At 45.2% G+C, this 21,746-nt stretch overlaps 1 protein-coding gene and 1 long non-coding RNA gene across 3 annotated transcripts in view; both read left to right on the top strand.

Annotated features, from left to right (window-relative positions):
- Window positions 1-3,827, top strand: part of SLC49A4 (solute carrier family 49 member 4) — a gene marked incomplete at its 5' end in the record, with an annotated part of 65,339 nt that extends 61,512 nt beyond the window's left edge. Inside the window, one exon of the mRNA XM_082055356.1 lies at window positions 1,861-3,827. Coding sequence (XP_081911482.1) covers window positions 1,861-1,976 — 116 coding nt within the window. The 3' untranslated portion in view covers window positions 1,977-3,827. The remainder of the gene's footprint in view (window positions 1-1,860) is intronic.
- An 11,605-nt stretch (window positions 3,828-15,432) lies between these two features.
- LOC309441543 lies at window positions 15,433-21,746 on the top strand. Of its 2 annotated transcripts, none has more exons than XR_014184416.1 (3): window positions 15,433-15,661; window positions 18,699-18,796; window positions 19,828-21,746. It is a non-coding gene; the product is annotated as an uncharacterized lncRNA (long non-coding RNA). The 2 variants fall into 2 exon arrangements; XR_014184417.1 differs by having other exon boundaries at window positions 19,881-21,743.

Consider the following 21,746-nt stretch of genomic DNA (forward strand, 5'->3'; position numbering starts at 1 on the left):
CTATTTTTTGTCTCTAGTATTTCTTTCTCTAGCAGGCAGGTATCAGTAAATGCAAGTAAGGATAAACCTGAAATTAGTATATCCATACCCTTAGAGTATTTTCCTCATTTCTTCGAAGGAAAAAACAAACCTGAAAAATAATTTGTGGTTAGGATGATCCATTCTCCGTGATGCAGTTTCACAAATGATCGAAAGCACAAGAGCTCACGTGGTTGCTGGGAGGGATCAATGCCAGTGGGTGCTATTGGCTCCTTTGATTAAAAAAATCCTTTAGAAGGTAGATAACGATCTTAAACATTTGTCTTTCATTTGATTCAAATACATCTTCTAATGGGATTTAAGAAGCTTACAGATAAACCAGAACTCAGTCAAATTCATCTTGTTCCCTCAGCCTTGCTTTTTAGGCCAGATAATCTTCAGCAGTTTTAATTCTGATTTCTCTCCTTTCCTCCTCGTACTCCGATATTGCAAAGGCTGTGAAGGAGCCAAGCCCTGGAAAGCTTCCAGTGCACGAAGACTTGGGTCTAGCTAGTGCGGTGGAGACATCAGGCTTCCTAAAGCTCAGCCTCCCTCCTAGTGCTGTGCCCCAGACCCAAAGCCGCAGCCCTGGACAGTTTCCTTCGCCTTTTCTGCAGGGGCTTCCAAGGCAAAACCAAAAGCAAATCGACCTTTAGCTTCACGCGATGGATGCGTTAGCGCCACCGCTGCCACAAATTCTGGGTTACAAAAGACATGAAGGATTCGCAACTTAAATTTGTTTAGGGTGTTTAGGTTAAAGTCTGTTTAATCCAATTAAGCAAAAGTATTGTAAGGAAAACAGTAGCAAAGCCTTTGCCTGTTGACTTCTGCCATTGCATAACGTGGTCTTCTCTAAGCCTAGGAAAATGGTACTAAGGTTTTAATAAGATCACTGCCTAAGAAATCTGTAAGGGGTTTTGTGGGATGAGGGGGTGTTGTTGAACATTACTGGGTTTGGAAGTTTAATATTGGTTGGTTTTTTTTTTTAGGCTTTCTGATTTTGTCCTTTGTATTGTGTTATATAAATTATGCTGCTGCTTTTAGCAACATAAATTACAGATTTAAGAAAGCAGCAGTGCTCAGTTCTTGACTTCGATTAACTCAGACCTTGAGGGAGAGTTTAGATTCTGTAAAAATAAATAATGATAATAAAGGAAATTTTAAAAGGAATAAATCACTATCTCAAGTAAAATTAATGTTTCTTCAGTAAATTGACAGATTTACCAAAAAAAATGTGGTGCACTTTAAAAAAAACCTTAAAATTGCTAATTAGTCATCAAATATCAGAAAACAGGATTTCTTGAATGTGGAACACAGGCTTTTAAGAGCAGTACATTATGTCTAATAGCTAAGAAGAGGCTTCTGAGGAGCTGTTTGTGCAACTACTTTTAAATTGAATTGATCGTGCTACTCACAAGTTTCTTCTGAGGAATTGGTTTTCCCTCCTCAAACCCTGTAGCAGGTTTAATTCAAAATCAAATCCTACTTCTTCTTATGCTTTTAATTTGTTTTAGTTTTCAATCCATAGAAATCAAAGAACTAATGACTAGAGTCTTCAGAAGTGGTTCATTCTCCATTAAGAGTGATAGATTTTTTTTCTTCCCAACCTTTTTTCTATGGACAGGTTGAACAAGGAGGATTAATATTAGCTGGAGGCATTGGTTAGAGATATATAGATGTATAAAAATTCATATATATGTAAGGCATCCATGGAGAAGTCTCAGAGACCATGTTAACCATACAGAACACCGCAATTTCCTTCAAACCCACCATCAATCAAAGTTTTGAGTGCTTTAAACACGTTTGATAACTCTGAGGCTGGGTCTGTTTTCTGCTTTACAGAGTTTTCCTGGTTCAACTGGTGCCTGCCGGGGTCGTGTCTGCTCAGCCTGCTCCTCATCCTCTGCTTCCGCGAGTCCTACGACAGACTCTATCTCGACGTCGTTGTCTCTGTGTGATAACGCCGGACTGGTGAGGGGTTGGAAGAGAATGGAGTCAGCTTTGCAGTGTGCACACCTGCCTGGATTTGCACGGCTGAACAGTGGAAAAACGAAGAAATTACAAGACTTAATTGTGGCTTTATTAGAAGGGGTGAGGAACAGGCTGTTCTTAACCTTCAAGGCCACCTTGATTTGTGATAAACGTGGAACTTGAGTGGTGATACTGATGCCGAAATGCACAAAGTGAATATATCTGATGTACGGGTCCTGGTGCCAGAGCTGGGGCTCTGTTTAAAAGGCTGTTGATGTAGCAGTGAGATGTTCAGTTGTGTGTGTGTGCGTGTGTGCTGATTCACGGCTAAACACACTGGGGTACCAGTAACCTTCGGGGTCTTCTATCAGAATAGAAATAGTGAATAATCTTTCAAAAGGAAAAAAAAAATAAATATGAAAAAAACCCAACTTTTTTTTTTAAGATCTCTCTTTGAAATCGCTACTTATTTATATAATGTATGTCCGTTAAACAGCTAAACTAAAATGATTTGGTGCTTGTACACTACACTTGCATTCTAATAAGGTGAGTTCTGATATAAGACACTGGTACCAGGGTTTTTAGCCACACTAAATACCCCACACGATCCTTGCCGTGTTGTTAGAGGTGTGTGTTGTCACCCTGGAGCACAAGTAAACAATAGCTTTAGCTGCCACTGAAACCTGGCTGGCACCCACAGTCACCTCTGAAATACCCCCTGGCTCTGTACCTCCTGAATACAGAGCACATGTGGTATCTCGGAAGTTTACTGAAGAGTCACTCTTGGTAAATGTTGGTGGTTTATAGGCCACCACTGTGTCACCTTTTCATCCCCTGTCTCCAGTATTGCCGTTTTTACTATGAAGACCTGTTTGTGTCACTGAATACTGTGGGTGTGGATGTCTGGGTCCCACTAATTCTCTTCTGATATTCTAGGGTGTGCGTGGTTTTTAGGGTTAGTTTATGACTGAGGGTGCCTAAACAATACTGTTTGTTAATCCAAGTCTTTAAAATCACAGTTTCCTAAAACATATTTCTAGATGTTAAGGTGCCCTGATGGCGAAATGACAATGACTTTGACTTAAGAAATAACTAATGAGTTTTGGCATAATATGGGAAATAATGCCAACTCTTTTTATCAGTACTAATCTGCGGTCGTTCTGGCCCTTACTTGAACATAAATATTAAAGACACTTTGAATAGTTTTTTAACTCAATTTTAAACCTGCTAATAATTTTTTAATTCTATTCTTAGATTTCAGTTCAGCATCATTTACAGTATTTCCATGTGTGCATTCTGTGCTTTGTGTTAGGGGTGTGTGTTTGTGTGTGCGTGCGCATATTTATATCTATGTATACACAAATAAAACTTATATATATATGTCTTTTATATATAAGTTATATAAGGGTATGTGTTTACATAGGTTCATTTTAAATAATGTCTCTGGATGGTGGTGTGCCACTGCTCGTAACTAAACCAGTCACTACCGTGAATGGAAACGCATACCCACACTGTCTGCAACACGAAGATTTTTCAAGAGGTGGATGATTTCCTACCGTAGCAGTTTTATTTTGTCACAGGGGGTACATGCACGTGTTGGAGGAGGCTGGTGCGCAGGGTTCTGTGTCCATACAAGTCTGAATCAAACGCCCTTTGCTCCTGTGTGGGGCTGTTCTCTGCCACCCAGGCTGACACCGGACTGTAAGCCCACCCAAATAAACCCTGACCATGGATCCGATCGTTCTGTCTGCTCTCCTTCTGCAGAGAGAACGTACCACTGACACCTTCAACTCAGGAGCGTATCTGTGCAGTAAAATAAAAGAGCTGTTCCCTGCTTTTATGTCTTTAGAGCAATGGATGTATTTACTGTAGTAACAGAAAATTGACCTAGCTCATTGCCTATCAGCTACTAAATTATCATTTCTGTCTTGAAACAGGTTCTTTATAGACAATGGAGCTAAGCTACCCTGGGATAACTAAATCAATCTAACCAGTGCATTCAGAACCACTGGCATCATCCTCTTACCGTTTTTCAGATGAATGGTATTAACTGCCCAGCTTCTTTTTACTATGTTTTAGTGCCTGGAATAGTTTCAGTATCCAGTAGCTGCTGCTACCTATTGTCTTCTGAAACCAAGGATAGCTTGCCAAGAGTCTGATTGGAGTTGCATTGTCATGGCAGAATTGTAAGCTCGGATGGTTCTTCGGAGCTCAGCTTCTGCAATTTACTGTAGCTATATTAAGATTAAAATTGCACGGTTCAGGCACTGTCCCGAGTGACAGAGATTTCTAATCCTTTCACTGTTCTGACTATTTTAAGATGGAGAAGCACTTCAGGCAGTATTCAGACTATAACCTATTCTGCCTCTGTTCCAGAAAACATCGAACGATTCAAAATATTTGCCAGCACTGCCAGATGCAGACTCTCTCTATAGTCAAGGGAGAAGAGTGAACATCTTGTTTTAAACCTTGTTTATTGGCTTTTCCTGAGTTGGTGCAAATTGCTCAGTGCTCTCCAGAACCTCAGTGCTTTGGTAAGAGTTTCTGTGTCTGTCCTGGGCACTGTAGTGGGTGGTCTTAATTACAGCCCTCGATGCCTCTGCACCAAAATAGAGACTTTATCCAGAGCTGAGCACAGCGGGGCTCTGCTGGACACCTGCTCTGGGTGGCAGGCACCGTTCTGCAGTCGGGGTTCAACCAGAGCTCCCAGCAAGGCTGATGACAACCAAAGCATCGCTCCCAAGTTACCTGAAGTTGTGCAGGATGCTGCTGCGTTCCACACACACAGTATTCAGGCTTTATGGTTTTAGGGGTTGCAAATGTGCTTGCTGAGATCTCAGAAAAATATTTTATCCTCATCTGTGCCCAGCAGCAGCATCCTTCTCTGGAGGAACAGTCCATTTCAGGCCAGTAACCCAACTGCGCCTGTAGGAATGTTTTTTCAGTGTGAGTTATCGCCAGATGCACCTTTGGATATTCCAAGGGTCCAAGCTGTCAGGATAACCACACTTTATTGCAAGTTAGAGACTGCAGGGAGAGCCCTCAGCAATGCTGATACAATTAGCAGTAGCACAGAACAGGCTCAAAACAGTTAATATTTCTCTTACTAATTAGCGACAGTTCTAAGTCTATAAATTTTGAGTCAGTGGGAAGAGGGTTTTTTATCGACATGAGGCGTTACCTTGCGCTGCTGCAGAGTAGCGGCCGTTGGCTGCTGCTTGGCCTATGACGTGCCAGCAGAGCAAGGTGGCCTGGGAAATTACAATATTTGCTTCTCTTTGTGGTCTATAAGTTCACAGCCCTGAAGAACATTTTTTCCAGCATTGCAGAGCCCCTAACATACAAATAATTGTGCTAAGTTTTATATTGAAAAAGCTGGGGAGGATGTTCTGTAGTGACTGATGTCTCTTAGTAGTTCTTAGTTTCAGGTATGTGCTGCTCCTCAGGTTTCTGCCTCCTCAGTAACAACTCTCAGTTTAGTTTCCTGTGCTGCTGTTTTTACTTTTTGTGAGCTGTGCTGGCTTTCGTGCTGCTGCTGAGGAAGCTCAGGGTTGGTAGACATAGGCTCCCCATGCAGCCCTGTTCACTGTCTCTCATCACCGCTCTTATCCATTCACTTCCTTTTGATTCCTTTGCCTTCCCATGTGGCTGCCCCCTCCCCTGAGCCAGAGTCCGTGCAGGAGGTACAGAGCAGAGCTTCCCCATCCCCAAGCCAGTTCTAGAGGGATGCGTTGACCAACTGTCTGCTTAATATGCATAAAATAGTGATTTTTAGAAAATCACGCAAGCTGGAAAAAGGTGCAGACCCAAAGGATTGTGCATGTATGTGAGCAGATAGTTTGTTATGAGCAGACTATGGCTTGCCTGAAACTTAAAATTTTAGCTCCCACATCTAGAGAGACAAAGCTGATAGACTCTGTGTGTTACATATTCACGTTCACAGTATCGCTGCATTACTCCCAACCATCTATCAGAGCTGAAATGCATAGGAGTGGGATGTCTTTAGTCTTGGAGTGGGCTGGAAAAGCCCAGGCTGTGTCTGTGTTTGTGTTGGTAACTCAGAGCAGCACGAGGCTGATGGTTTGAGTAGGGGGGTTCACTGAAACACTGCCTTGAGTTCATCAAATCCATACAAAATTCAGAGTTTTCTGATGACGAGGATGCTAATGCCTGGCTTATTCTACAGTAAACTTAGTAAGTGACTGCGTAGACTTACACTGTAATATAAACAAGCTGGGTTGATTGAGATGCATACATTGGCTCTTGCAAGAAAGTGAAGTGCTATTTAGTTATGGGAATTAATTGAAACATGAATGAGAATTTTACAATTTGCATAGGGGATATAACTGTCCTATAATGCTATGACAGCAGGGTTTTAATTTTTCATCTTAATTTCTTCTGTTGCGTCACTTGCAAATATTAATAGTTATCTATGACAAAAGTATTTCTACGTTTCTTCAGTCTTTTGGGGTTTTCTTTTAGACTAAGTTTGGATCATTGTAATGATTTGGCAAGAGAACTGCTACGCTTTTTTGAAAGCGTACATTAGTATTTGGTATTGATGTGGTATTTAGTGCTGGTGCCGCTGTTCTCGGTGTTGTTAAAGCGCCAGGCGTGGGGCGAGGGATGTGGGGTGTGCAGGGAGGCAGCTGCACTCACGGGCGTGCAGTCGTGCAAGGGGAAATGCTGACCCTGCCAAAATGAACAACTTCATCAACTTCTGCTGGCCTGGGATGTGGGTCCCGGTGTTGGGGCTGCCCCATTGCCTGTGAGAGATCAGAGGTATCGACACCGGCTTCATTCGTTCCCCTGCAGCCGCTCCTGCTGCGAGGCTGCGTGCAGCCGCACAGGAACATCTGCTTTGCTTCCTCCAGGAGTGTCATTTCAGGCAGCGGAGGGGAGTTGCCACAGAGCAGGCGGCAGCCTCGGTGAAGTCAGAAGATGTCAATCCGCTTTTAATTTTTGCAGTTTGTGTTTCAAGACAGATGAAACTAATAAATAGAGGAAGAAATGTAACTCTGTCCAAAGTTTTGACAAGCAAAAGCAAATATTTGCACAGATGTGCTGGCTCCTGCCTTTTACTTGGGATCGCAGTGTGTCTGGAGCACTTGGTGCCCGGCCGGAGCTGTAACCCCCAGCAGCGCAGTGGGTGCTTCGTGCCGCTGCGGGGGAGCGATGGGCAGAGGGGAAGGGGAGCGCTGCAGCCGGGTGCACAGAAGGTCGACCTCGGTGGGTACCTGGGTTATTGGTGCGGGAGGGGTGGGTACCTTCTGCAGCTCCATTTTAGCAGAGTCTCGTTTTTCGCTTCCTGAAGGATGAGGTTCTGACCGCTGTTTTCTGTTTGTGGATGATTTGTGCCGCAGGAGCAGCTGTGGCTGTGGCACATGGTGTAGAGGTGCTGATTTTCCAAGGTGCAGCAGCAAGGGCAGGTGAGACTTGGTCTCTGCAATAACAGCTTATTCTTCCATGGTCTCTCTCCCCACTGATACCTTCTTTATAACCTCACAGGTTATAAAGTGATTTCCGCACGTCACCACTAGCTTCCCCCATGTGATTTCACCATTTGTTATATCTGGACAGACTCGTTGCGCTCACTTTGTGTTGCTACATGAAGAAAATGCCATGAGCAAATCCTTTTTTTCTTTATGGGGAGTTTTTCCCTTTAGGCTCGGGCCACTTCTCCAGCCTTAGTCCATCTGTTTGTAAAAGCCAAAAAAAACCCTCCAGCTGCATGTTTTTCCTTTGCAGAGGGGATGTGCAGGTTTGTGTGACGCTGGGACAGGTGGCAAGAGCCTGAGCTTGGTCACAGAGCTGCTCGGGGGCATGGGGAAGGGGTGCTCATGTGGGGTGAGAGGGGCAGGGGATGCCCCATGTGCCTCCTTGGGCAGGGACACGCTGCGGTCGGGGCTGGGAAGCGCTTTGGGATCCTGTGAGTGTTGGGAGCTGGGAAGTGCTGTGTTTAATATAGATAGATAGATAGATAGAAAACCCCTCTGGCAGGACACGTTAACAAACTGGTAGGAAATGGTTGTGTTTACGGAAGGGATGCTCAGAGAGCCCGTCTGCCCCGGGCGGTCAGGGGCTGCGCTGCCCCCAGGCTGTATCCAGCTCTCTCTGGATGCCCTGGATGTGCAATCAAAGCCACGATGTGAGAACAGAGTTGGCTTCCTCACCTGCAGCTCTGTCCTGCCTGCAGCTCTGTCCTGCCTGCAGCTCTGTCCTGCCTGCAGCTCTGTCCTGCCTGCAGCTCTGTCCTGCCTGCCCGACCTTTCAGCTGCCCCCAGGACAAAGGTGTATCTTCCAGATACATGTGTTTTCTCTGCCTGTGGTATTTCCTTTGTCAAAATTTCTTTTTCCCCTACCAAGTTTAACATCTGCTGCTGCTGTGCATTTTAGGAACAAGTACTTTATAAGGTGGAAAAAATGGCTTTTAATTATGTGGCACACCTAATGGTTGGAGTTTTTTGAACTGCGTGAACATAGGGAGGTAGAAGAGGGTTTTACATGTTGGAGACCATCTTTGTAAACTGTCCTCAACCTGTAAGGCTATTCAATTTTACTGGAGTTTGTATGCATTTTACTTTTGTAATTTTTTAAATAATTTGATAGAATTTTATTTTAAGGCAAATTCTACTTTTTGTATCCAATATTCCAATGTGATGTATTTTTATTTTTGAGAAAATAATGTTGAAACCACTATGTACTTGTCAACATAACACATCCACCCTGTCATTTCTTTTTAAAACTGGAATCTGACCATCAAGTGCGTGTTACTTTACGTACTGGTTGTTGCACATTAAAGAGGTTACTCAGATGTGCTGCCATAAATGTTCATTAATTGCCAGAAAATACAGGGGAATAGTTCATTTCTGCTGTAATATCGCCAGAAACCACTGCAGATCCTGCTGTGACGTGGGGGTTGCTCAGTCTAAATGAACAAAGCCCAACCCATCCAACAGGCAGATTTCCATCACTTTCAGTGGGGTTGTAGCTGAGGGTCCCCATGGCTGGGGGTGCAGGGGGTGGGCTGGGGCAGAGGGACCCCAGCAAGCGGGGGACCGAGGGAGGGGAAGGCACTGGAGGTGCTGGTGGCCCCCACTGCCCCATCACACCGTCCTGACTGATTTCACACCCCATCTCATCTGGGCTTGGGGCTCAAGGTACTGCAAACTGGTTGGTTTTGCTGGTTCCCATTATTAGCATCTCTGTTCAGGCTTTCGGAAAGGAGATCCTTCGTAATAACCTTCTTTGTGTTAATTCTGCTTTTAGTTGGAACAGACTCAACCCGAGATCTCTTGATCCATGTTTATTTTCTAGGACCAGCTCTTGAATAACGCCCTGACTTTACCAGGGTAAGTTTAAAATAGCCTCCCCTCCTATTAGTGCTGGGAAGAAATCTGTCAGCTCTCGTATCGTGGAGTATCTGGGCCCCACTATTCTTAGCAACAGTCTCTTTCCAGGCTATATATGGGAGCTTCGGGCTCCTTACGATACAGTTCCCGGTCATATTTATCTTTGCAGTGTTACGGAAATCTCTGTCCTTGGGGGGATGAGAGCTGATCCCCTGTCTCAGATCTCTGGTCCATCTCAGATCCCTGCTGTAGTCTGGTGATCCCTCTATGCTCATCTTTTTCATCTTTTCTCTAAGAGGTTTTTTTTTTTTTATGTGGTTTCCATGTTATCTTTCCCATTGTTGAAATCTGCCATCTCCCTGGCACATAAATAAAACTTATTCTCTCTTTCCCGATCAGCACATCCTTGCTGGGTGCTCACTGGTGGCTTCCTCACTGCCCACGCTGGAGTTGCACATGGGCAGATGGGACCTGCAGGAGCAGCTGGGCTGGATGCAGGCACTTGGTGTTGTCTCCAGATGTGCCCAGATGTGGGGGAGCTGCTCACAGGTATTTTGTGTCTAATGGCTGCAGGACCAGCAGAGTCTGGGAAAAAAGTCGGCACAGGTAGGCACCAGGTACAGGGTGTTTTGGCACCTCTGGGCTGCAGCCCAGTGCCAGGGGCTGGTGACATTGGCGAAGGGCAGAGGCAACACCCAAATGCAGGTGGACCTGCCCTGACTCTCCTGCTGGGAGTCACGATGGCCAAGTGGCTGTGATGTTTGCCTGCTCCACGAGCAGGGTTTGTGCTGCAGCGGGGAGTTTTGTCATGAACCAAGGCAGGAGCCTTTACCTGACACACAGCACTGGTGTTACTCTGCACCCGCTGCTGTATGACCACAGATTTGCAACCAGGGGATTTTTCTTTTAGCTTACGACTTGGGCTGAGCCAGCAGAGGGGAAGCCCCGGAGCGTGTGCCGCGGCAGGACTCCTCACACAGCGTGTTCTCTTCTCCTGGTGCAGGCCAGTCACCGAGTGAAGTCATCCTTGGATAAAAGCTGCAAAAAACACCTTAACTCTTTGGGAGGCAAACAAGGTGGGGAACATGGCGGTGGGGCAGCCCCGGCTTGTCCTGGACGCCACAGGAGGCTTGCAGTGGGTTCCTCAGCGAGGTTTCTTTTGGGGAGTTTTCTGCTTTGCTGTGTCTGCAGGAAGGGGCCAGGGCTGCAGCGGCTCTGACAGTGGTGCCAGGATGAGCCACATCCCTTCCCTGGCGCTGCAAGAGCTGTGCTGTGAGCAAGCCTGTCCATCTGTCTGCCCATCCAGCCGTCCGCTTGGCCACAGCCCTACAGCCGCAGTAAGTACCCAGCTCAGGCACTAAAAGGCAGTGGACAGGGGATTCAAACCTGCCCCTGGGACACGCCGCCTCGGTGGGACCCCGGTGAGTGGGGCTCAGGTGAGTGCAGGCAGAGGAAACGCCGGCAGCTGACAAACTGACCCCACCGCGTCCTGAACCTCAAACTCTCCTTGGGGCTGTCCTAAACCTGCCTTGGGTTGCAGAGCTGAGCGTTGGGATTATGGATGTAGCTTCACAGCTGAGTTTTGGTGCTGAAAGAACATTTCTGGTGGGCAAAGGGCGGTTCTGAAAGGTTGGTGGTGAGCAGATGAGCAGCAGATGTATGTACTAAACCAGCGCAACCTCATACAGAAATGAATTCAACAGCCACAGATGTGCAAATAAGACCCTTTTGAGAGAGATTTTTCAGAATAGGTCTTAGCTTGTGTTACAGCGTCACAACTTATCCTACCCCGTACACTCACATAGCACCTAAAGATGATTTTTATCTTGTCTGGGTTGCGACTGTGGGTGTCTGGGCTGATGCACAGAAGTGATGCTCATGGTCTGAGTCCACACCCTCTGACAGCACCCGGTGCCATGGGGACTGCCCAGGACGGAGCTGCTCCCCGGCCCCTGCCAGCCAGCGCCGTCTGTCTGTCCCAGCGGTGGATCAGCAGCAGACAGCAGTAATTGCCAGGAGGCTTCCAGCAGAAAGCAAGGCTCTCGCTCGTGGGCAGGCTGATGTAAGTCAGCACGTAAATTGTGTACAACATAAAAATAATTTCAGCTGAGCTCCTCTGAAGAAACCTATGAACAAAACAATGTTGTTGCTAAGAATATGAAAACAGAAAACAATAATGTGGCTCCTGCCAGGGTAATAAAAGTGCATCAGCATTACGGCTGCTCTCTCATACAGATCGCTTGCTCGTGACAGTAAATTAAGTCCTGCAAAAATGGGTACAGTTTTCTCCGTGGCCACGGACGCTTCACATCATGGAAATATCAAATGTTTCTGATGGCTCTTCATTACCCTGCGCTTGAGAGGGGAGCAATCCATTGCTGGGTCCATTATTTCTATGACAGGAAGGAAATGACTATGGAAGGTTTAAAAATGAAAGAATACAGCAAGGTTAGATGGATTGGACATTGACAGCCTGTTGCTGTTCACATGGTCAATGCCAACCCCGGGTCTGGAAAACACCACACCGTCTCCTGAGCGATGGAGAACCAGGGCTGCTTTTTGCTTCCAGCTGATTGCCGGTTCATCAACTGTGAAGTCTGACCTACAAAGAAGATCTCCAGAAAACGTATTTTGAAGTGTGACAGTGATGCAGCACAACTCCTCAGTGAGGAGACATCTCTGCCCCGCAGCCAGAAGGAGCTTTAAGCAGTTGCTGGGTACCAGACCTGCTTCAGCTGGTGCGAGAACTGACGAGTTGCATCTTCCATGTTACAAGAACACACCTTGTGTTGATGGGTGGATGCGGCCGGTGTACAGCATGCAAACATTTCCTTCAGACCTTTGTAGTTTTTAAATGAGGGCAAGCTAATTGTGCATGCACTTGAGTTGCTGCCATGAGATGGTCAACATAGAGTCAGTCACAACGAAGGAAAGGGTGATATGAACCTGCCCTGTGAACACAGCAAGGTGAAGCAAGAAACAGTGAGAGTCTACTCAGCTGTTCTCAGATCCCCTGAGCTAACTTCACATTTTTATCTCAGCAAACAAAATTACCTTGGCCTGATTCAGTCATTTCTCCAGAGGAAAACAGTTTGGTTTGAGGAAATGGTAAGCGGATTGAAGGGCTGAAATCTGACAAAGGCAGGCGGAGGGTGGGGAGTGTGTCCTGGGAAATGCGCTGAAGTTTTACCCTAATAGTCTGATTCTCTCAATTTCTGATGCTAGGGAGAGAACAGGGAGAATGTGTGAGTGTGTGTGTGAGTGTGTGTGGTGGTGTTTTGCTCCTGGAAGGAGGCTTGGGCAGTGCTGAACTCTGCCACCTTCTTGGCTAATTTGAAACCCAGCTTTTTTAAACAGGAAGTGCAATGACAACTCCAAAAAAATGCTTTTCAACTGTTTGCAAAACAGCATTTTTAATGAACCGCCAAAACTTCTGGTAATTGAGCTGTGTGAGAGTGTGTGGTCTCTTGGCTTTATGCTTGAGGAGGAAAAAACACAAGACACCATGGGAAATGATGCTTTTGTGGGAGACTGTTGACTCACATGCACCTTGGGATGTTTGCTGTGTGCCGGCACGGCTGGCTCAGCTGATTTCTGCTGCCTCGGGGACTGTCCCTGTCCCACAGCAGCACAGCCACACGTGCTTGTACAGCTGAGCAAAACGCCTGCGTGGGCAGAGGGAAATGCAGGAACCAGGGCTTGTGTCGTGTCACGGCGGGGGACTGGGGGCACCGGTGTGGCACTGGTTGGGGTGCTGGGCATGGCAGAAGGAGGCCCACTTGGGGCTTTTCTTCATTGCCGCAGCCTGACTGCTTTCAGAGGGTGTCTGCCCGGCGCTCTGCCCGGCCAGCGCTCCCCACAGCATGTGAGGATCACGAGCGAGAGAGTCAAAGCCTTGCTGAAAATCAGGCTGCAGGGTGTTCCTCAGCTCTGCGCTATCTGCAGGACGTGGTGGCTGCTCAAGGGAGGGAATTAACTTGGTCTGACACAACTTGCTCTTGACAAGGCCCTGGTGCCAACGCGCAGCTGCTCAGCAGCTCTGTGGTGGCTGCAGCTCATTCCCCAAGTCCTTGCTCTGGTGTTTTCACAAGCGCTGATGTTAACTGGGCCAGGCTGCACTTCCCTGCCCTCCTTTGCTCCCTGACAGCGAGTGCTGGCTGTGCCCTTGCCCAGGCCAGTGCCCCACAGGCCGCGGATGTTTCCAGCCCTTGATGGAGAAGACGACACCAGTGGCGGGTGCACCCCAGCAAACCCCATGGGCAGTGGAGCCCATCGCCAGCAGCACAGCCCCAAGGCTTGGGCTTAACGCATGGCCCGTGGGGAACCCCCAAGGTAACAACCTTTTAATGTTTACTACACAGAGCTAAGAACTAAAGAGGGAAAAGGGTACAGCTGGGATGTGTAGTGAAGGTGAGAGAACAAAATGCAAAACTGGCATGTTAATGAATCAAATGAGCAACTAGGATAAAAAAAAAGTGGTAGAAGGATTTTAAGGAAATTGGAAACAGTTTCCAACATGATACTGTATTCCAATTGTGTGCAGAGGTGTCTTGATGCAAAACAAAACCATTCAGAAATGGCCTCTTCGTGTTATCATGCAAACTAACTAGGAAAAAAAAATCCATCTTATTCACAGCAAGTTTGTTTTTACTGATTTTGTGCCTCTCAATTACTTTTTAATGGTCGGCATTGAAAAGAAATTCCTGTATGCACACTTGAGAATATGAAAACACCCAAATGATAGCTTATGATTTAGTAGGATTAAAGTATTATGTATGCAGGTGTAGCACGTTTCAGGTTATTAGTAATCCAATCTATTTTTTATGACATTATGGTGTAATTTTCTGTATGAAACTTCAATATAAGTCTTGAGCTGTATCGGAACATAAACTAAAATGTTCCTGACTCTGTCACTTTTCATGGTCTTTACTTTGATTAATAAATGCAACAAGAGCTATAACATTCTTTAATATGAAGCTACGATCACCCTTCAATCAAACGTGTCCCTCAGCTTTTTATAACTTTTCACATCGATATGTAAGGCGTGAGAAGGAGCAGTGATAAGATTTCATTGCAAGCGAACACGTAGACCTGAAAGTCTCTGCAGACAATGAGCGTTTTTGTGGGGGCAGCTGGTGCATCCCCGTGGCGGGTGAGCAGCCGTGTCCTTGCAGACGCGGTGTCGCGTGTGGGGAGCAGAGGTGGGACGGGTACTGCGGTACTGGATGTGGATTTGGCACCCTGAATTTCAGATAGATTTGATCTTACATTGTTGAGCACCATTTTTCAAATGCCCCCCGCCCCAGTTTGATGTGGAGCTGGATGCCAACGTTCAGGCTTGTGTGGGAGGGGAGTTGAATTGTAGGGATGGATTTGCTGTTGTACTCACTAACACAATTTTGTAACCACATAGCCTACAAGCCATGACAAATACAACCCAAACTGAGGCCTTGTCCTGGTTTTGTTAAAAACAAGTTTCTCTTTCAGTGAATTTTGCCTGTCAGCTAAAGCCTTCATATTAACTGCATTTTCCTGGAGAACCAGACACATGTTTTGGTAAACCTAGCAATGGAATGCAAAGTTATTGATAAGCATGGATGGACATCTCGCGAGAGGGGCAACGAGAAACCAGTGACCAAGAAACTGACCAACTGTGTATAACATTCCATTCACGTGAATACTTCATATAAAAGCGGGAGATCACAAGGATCTCGTCCTTTTTGCCTTTGCTTTTTCCCTTCTGCTTATGGCCGACACTAGGAGAGGACCTTGCTGGTCGTCCCTGCGAACTGAGGCCTAGTGAGAGACTGAATCCAGCTCCGGTTGGCTGCAGAGTCTAATCCTGGACTTTGGTGGCCGGCTCTGCAGTTGCTGAGACTTTCAAGATTGGTTTTGTATATTTTGTATTATTTTCTCTATTCTTATTAGTAGCATTAGCAAAACATTGTTAAGTTTTCCAACTCTCTTCTCTCTGTCCTTCTTTCCCTCCCGATCGCCTGTCCTTAGTGGGAAGGGGGGAGAGGGAGGGGCAAAAAGGGGAAAGTGGGGGGGGAGAGGGAGTTAACAATACATCTGCCAGGGTTTTATTGTCACCCCGCAATCTTAACCCTCAACAGGCCTCCAGGGTGCAGACAGGGAGGACGTACACTGCGATTCCCCATCCCTGCACAAGCGGCCAAGTGAGTTTCGTGTTGCCCTTGGCCACCACCAACAGGAGGAATCTCCTCCGTGTTCACCCGACCCGTCCTGCCAGTGCTGCTCAGGAGCCCCGGCCACGCCGCACATCAGGAACGAGGGGAAATAACCCACAGGCTTGCCAGGTTGGTCTGTTTTATTTCTGAATTATTCTTTACATTGTACAATATATAAAAATACAGAGTACCCAAAAAAAATTCACAGTGTCTAAAGGCAGTGATTACAGTCTAGGTCACCTTTATACTAAAGTACCATCAGGTTCGATTGCATAGGAATGGTGATGTGCCTTGACAGCAGAGTCCAATCATACTCTCCAGGTTTTGCTGTTTTGGGGCAAACATTCTGTGTTCGCACAATAATTTCTCAGGTATCCAAGATCCAGTATTGCCTCTGTCACTCTCCCACCTCAGTTACAAGCTAAACCCTATAATTTCCATCTCACATACCATTCATCCTCCCTAAACCTTCCTCTGTGGGAATGCTCCTAATTAACCGCATCGCTCTTAGGTATGCGCAGGTTTGGCTGTTATCTGAGGAGGGGTGTGTGGATGGAAACCACACTGTCACGCAGCTGGCTGGCTTTTCGTTGTTTGACATTTTGGTACTAAAAATATTTTTGCTTGGGTTATTAATGGCCCATCCATGGCGACCTCTGCTTGACTCCGTGGCACGCGAATGAACAGCTCCCTGCTCCTGGAGGCTTCAGAACTAGAGCGCAGTGTTAATACTTTTCATAACCAGCTTTGTTTAGAACTGAATCGCGGCTGGGACTTGCAGGAGCCAAACGCTGCTCTCGCAGCGCTGAACCCTCTCGAAGAGCAGGGCTGAATGTGCAGCTGAGGCTGGGGGCAGAGCACACAAAAAAATCAGGTTCAAGACCCAAACTTGCATTGAATGATATCAAGCACTTAAATTTGTGGCAATTTGCTCCTCCAGCCAGGACTAATGCAGACACTAAAATTTCCCAAATGGCCCAAAGGAGGAATTTCCAGGGATAATGGCTGAGCCTGGATAAGTTCCATGAGGGCTCCTCTCCAGAGGGGGTTCTGTCCAGTTTTGAACTGCCTGGCAATCGGGCAGCATCAAAATCTGTGGGTTTGCTCACCCACCCCAAATCTGCTCTTGAAGCCACCTGAAGTTTTCTCCTAACAAGCTTAAGGGGAAGGTTCACCTGTGGGAGGCTGGGCCTTGCTCACCAGGGCTTCAAAGTCATCTGTTGAACAAAAATGAGCCCTTCCAGCCCCATTTCCCGGGTATTTCTCTGTTGTGCTCCAAGGGGCTGCACCCTGTCCTGGCTGCGGGAGGGACGGGGCGAGGAACAAGACGCAGAACCTCGGCTGGTAATGCTGGAAGCTCCAGAGACACGCAGGGGACCCGGCCCCTGATTCCCAGGGCCTGGTGGCTTTTCTGGACTCCTCTGAAAACCAAAAGCCATGGGTTTGCAGGGCTTCTCTTCCCTAAATTCTGTACTAAAGCCCCTAGTGTGACTATAAGGCAAGGCTTATAATGCCGCTCAGTAACTCAGAAAGCAGTTGCTAACTCCTTTAACATGCAAGATGACATTTTTCACGTTGTAACAGAGGATGTCTTTTCCTCTAATGGTACAATATTAGTTACTCCTACTTGCTGTTTCAATTTTCTTTCCACAATTACTCCCTATTCATAATTACAAAAACAATAGAGTGATACACATGAGAGATTTGGGAGGCTTATTCAGAAAATATAAACAGTAACAAGAATATTTTTTCTTAATCATTCTTAACCAGACTGATTTAGGGAAGAATCAGCATTTCTAACTAGAAAAATCAATTTTATTTTCAATTAAAAAATTATATTTAATTCACCTCAAAACTGTTTTTTTAAACCTTATGGAAAGGATACTAGATTTGTACATTTTTATTTTTTTCTTTGCTTTGTCCCTGTGGAATTTGAATACCAGCACTGCCTTTCTTATTCTAAGTTTCCTCTGCAGGCATTTTGCTAAATATATATATTGTGTGTGTATATATTATAAATATATACTGTATCTATCCACTGATAGATGTATATACTATTACAAAAAAAAAGAGTAAGTTGTTGCACAAAATTTACATTTACATTTTTTATATATATATTTATGTATATATATAACTCTCCCCCCACTACATTTGGTATAAAGAATAAATCAATCTCAGTGGACAGCAATTTCCTCTCCAGGTGAGTTTAACATCAGATTAACACTGGAGGCGTCAAATTGTCTGCATCAGACGTGCACTCCATTCCTCCTCCGATTTCAAACCAACCTTCTCATATTCTGAACGTAAGGCATTAAAAACAGTGGTGGCGAGACAATACATATTCTTCTCCTATAGTACCTGTACAGGTCACACATTTAAGAGCAGCCCTGGCTCATCTGCTGAACATTCAAGTGCACCTTTAGAGCAACAGCACCTCTAACGCTGGGGTTTGATGGTTAAGTGGTTTGTCTGTCAGGGAGCAGCACAAGTGATTTTTGGGTGGCAGCTGATCAAGTAAAGCCCGATGGTGAGGGCACAACACAGCCTGGATAGCGCCGTAATGAGCACCCCTTCTGGAGTGAGAACCGCAGCCTCTCCCATGGAAAATGAAAGATGAATGGCCTAATTAAAGATGATTCCGCTATGTACTTGGCTGTATGAGTTCCGTCATATTTTACATACTGTATACCTGAATTCAAGCCAAAGGGCTTGTAGGGAACCAGCATCTCTAGACCAACACAGGAACTGCCCAGGGTTCCCCTTCTCTGTCTTAGAAGTGAAAGGAAAAAAAAAAAAATATATATATATATATATATATGTATACAAGAAGATGAGTCCTTTGGAAAGTTACTCCCAAACTAAATGCATTACCAGTGCACTTTAAGATGGCCTTAGGAATAGGAAATTTTAGCAAGTTTAATGTCCAGTTGCAGGAGCAATCCAAGCTGCAACAGATATTACGGGCCTGATGATCAAGCTGCCAAATTACCTGGATCGCAAGAATATCACTGTACATGATGTCGTTAACCTGCCACGCATTAGAGAGTTCATAAAAAAAAAAATGCAACTCTCACACCACATTAACGTCGTCCTTAAAGAACTGCCCTCGCCTGCAAACATTAATTGAGTAATAAGCATCCTGATTTCTTTCTTTCACTCTCTCTAGTTCTCTCCTGGATTCTACTTTCTGCTTGAATGGAGTCTACGGACCCTTGCTGCGATTGCCAATTATATGAAAAAGGGCTGGATCCATTTGGATGACTGGTAAGAAGGAATGTCTTGATGAACCTATAACCACACGCATCATCCTCGAAACATCTGCCCTCCAATAGCCTTCAAAACATCCACCACCTGAGCACAATGGCAACAATGACCTATCTTGATGAGCTGAGCATTTAAATAATTTCAGCTGCTATGTGGCACTTCAGGAAAAAAAAAAAAAATCCATTTACATCGTGTCATTCTGCAAAGCTGAAAATGGGAAAATGCTTAATGAGGGGGAAAGAAAAAAGAAAAATAGACAATTAAAATAATTGCAAGATTTGACTCCCTCGCATCCCCTCAAACTCCAGATGCAATCCTGCCACATGCATGGTAATTGCAGAATGTGTCGATGCAGGGAATGTTCTGAAGGGGAAGCTTGGAGATGGCTTTAATTTTCACAATGGCGAGATTGATCTTGGGAGCCAATGTTTTCTTCTGACTCACATAAATTAAAGCTGGGAAATCCCATCCTGATAGTCTAATGTAATAATTTCCAACCCTTGGGCTACATACTTGTTAGAACTACTGTAATTGAGGATTTTCAGTGTTGCTGAGGGGGACGTGGAAATTCAGTGAGACGGAGGGAGCTTGTTACTGCACAAGGCACAAAGGCATCGCTCCTCAAATGGGGTTTTGGGGGCCAGGGAGGAGCCCCCGCAGGTGCTGGTACCTGCTACCAGTGTCTCCTGTTTCGCCTCGTCCTTTCCTCCCTGCAACACATGTGAGAACATTTATTTAAGGACACCCCTCTCTTTCTTTTTCTCTGTTCCCCCTGTGAGACCAGAGTAGAAAGCAGGATGAGCTGCTAAATTAGACGAGCAGCAGCTGGAAATGACGGGCACCACTGAGCCTAAGGCATCCTTGTGGCAATTCTAATGCCCCCACTTTATTACAAATATCCCTACAGCCTTCAATCACTGCAAACTGAAGTTGAACAAAGTAATTTAAAAATGGGAGGCTGCTTTATTCTTGCCTTCTAGTCAAACCATCATAACACAGACTTACAGAGCCATGTTGGCTTTTCCTCGCAGGAAAAGCAATATACTTGTCAAGAGCAACACGGTCTTTCTTCATTTCCTACCAGCTGCCTACATGAAAGAGCTGAGCACACAGCCCAAGCTGGGCTTTCAAACAAGCAACTGCAAAGGAACAGCACCGAGAAACGATCGGTGTCGGCTTACAGCGACATCTGAAATAAAGCACAGACAAACGGGACCGCTGGGAGCACAGCCAAGGCAATGGCCAAGCACGGGCATGGACATTGCTCGAGCGAGATGCAGACGACAAAGCCACGCTGGCACCACGTGGAGCTCATGCGCGTTTCGGGGTGTACTTTTATCTCATGCTCAGTATTGCGACATTCTAAAATCCTTAGCATCAGGAGTTCATTATAAATATTTAGAAACACTGAATGATAACAGCAGTGAACTTGTTCACGTTGCTAACACATTGGATGTAATTGTACATTAAGCACCGGCAATAAGTTTCCTTTTTGCCAAACAGTTATGTCAGATAAACATCTGGTTGTAGACAACATGGCTTCTGCATCAAACTAATACAGTTCTTATAGACACAGTCACACACATACACAAAATTACATTTCAAGGCTGGATATATTGTTTAATAATGCTACTGCCCCAATTAATTATAATAGCTGCAGCAGCATTTGTTTGGTGGGTTTTTTTGTTCAGAAAAATTAAAATATTGGCAAACAATGCACATTACTTAGCTGTGTTACTATTTCATAGAATACTGACTGGAAGACACTATAAGAATGTGTAGCAGATTTTCTGGGTCATGTCAGACTATGCAAACATTCCTTACAAAAATACCCTCCCCCTGCAAAGTCAGAATTGTTCATTCTTTGAAAGTAAATGAACTATAAACCAACAATAAAACAAGAAGGAAACTTAGCCCAAAGCATGGTGATTTCCCACAAGAAGAGCACGGCCTCTAAAGTTGCCTTTCCTGGCAGACACCATCAGGATCAAAGCTAGAAAAAAAAGAGTTAACACTCTCTCAGGAAAAAAAAAAGAGCAAGAAAGTAAGAAAAAAAAGCCCATGGCTCTTGTGCGGCAATCATCACATTTTTTTTTCCAGTGATATAAACATCTTTGTTTGTTAGGCACTCCAAGTTCATGTCTCCGATGTTATTCCAACGTTTACTTTTCTCAGTGTCTCACTGCCTGTATAATTTTCTTTTAATTAAGACTGGAAACATTCTGGAAAGCTTCTTTGGGTAATGCACTTTGTTTGTGTGTTGTTTCTCATCAGCTGAACTGCATACTACCAAAGAAGGCTGTAGAGAGTATTTCCTGTAATACAAAAAAGATTCTGTTGAAGATACAGGGAACACTGCCCTAGAAAGTTTTTTTTTTTCTTTATAAGAAACATAAAAAAAATTCAAAAAATTAAAAAAGGAAAAGAAAAATAAAAGGAAAACATTCTTCAAGTTGTTGGCACGATGGAGTCCCGCTTGGCCTGTCCCATGAGCTGCGTGTCATCCAGTGCACCATTGCTACCCTGTCTCAGGAAGGATGCTCCTCACCAGACAGGCAGCCCTGTCCCAGGAGGCCACCTCTTGTCTTGCTCAGAGTGCACCCGTGTGTCATGTGCTGCTGCATGGTGGCCACCGAGCCCAGCACAAAGCCACCTCCTTGACAATGTCGGCCTTGGACAGCAATGCTGATCTTCCAGCCATAAACAGTTGCAGTAGTAAGAGCCATCTCCAGCCAAATATCCACAAAAGCTCTGCAGAATGGTCCATATGCATTTTTGTCCTTGTAAGGAGATGTGCTGTTTACGAGAAATACAATTAACCAAAGGAAAAAAAAAAAAAGACCCTACTGTACAATATTTACATCTAGAAGCTGGGCCAGTATTTGGTCCATAAAATCAATTAAAAAAAAAAATCATATAGGAAGTGATCCAGTCCTTAGGAGCTGTCCAT

The sequence above is a fragment of the Streptopelia decaocto genome, assembly GCF_964273445.1.
Source record: "Streptopelia decaocto genome assembly, chromosome: 6".
Taxonomy (NCBI): domain Eukaryota; kingdom Metazoa; phylum Chordata; class Aves; order Columbiformes; family Columbidae; genus Streptopelia; species Streptopelia decaocto.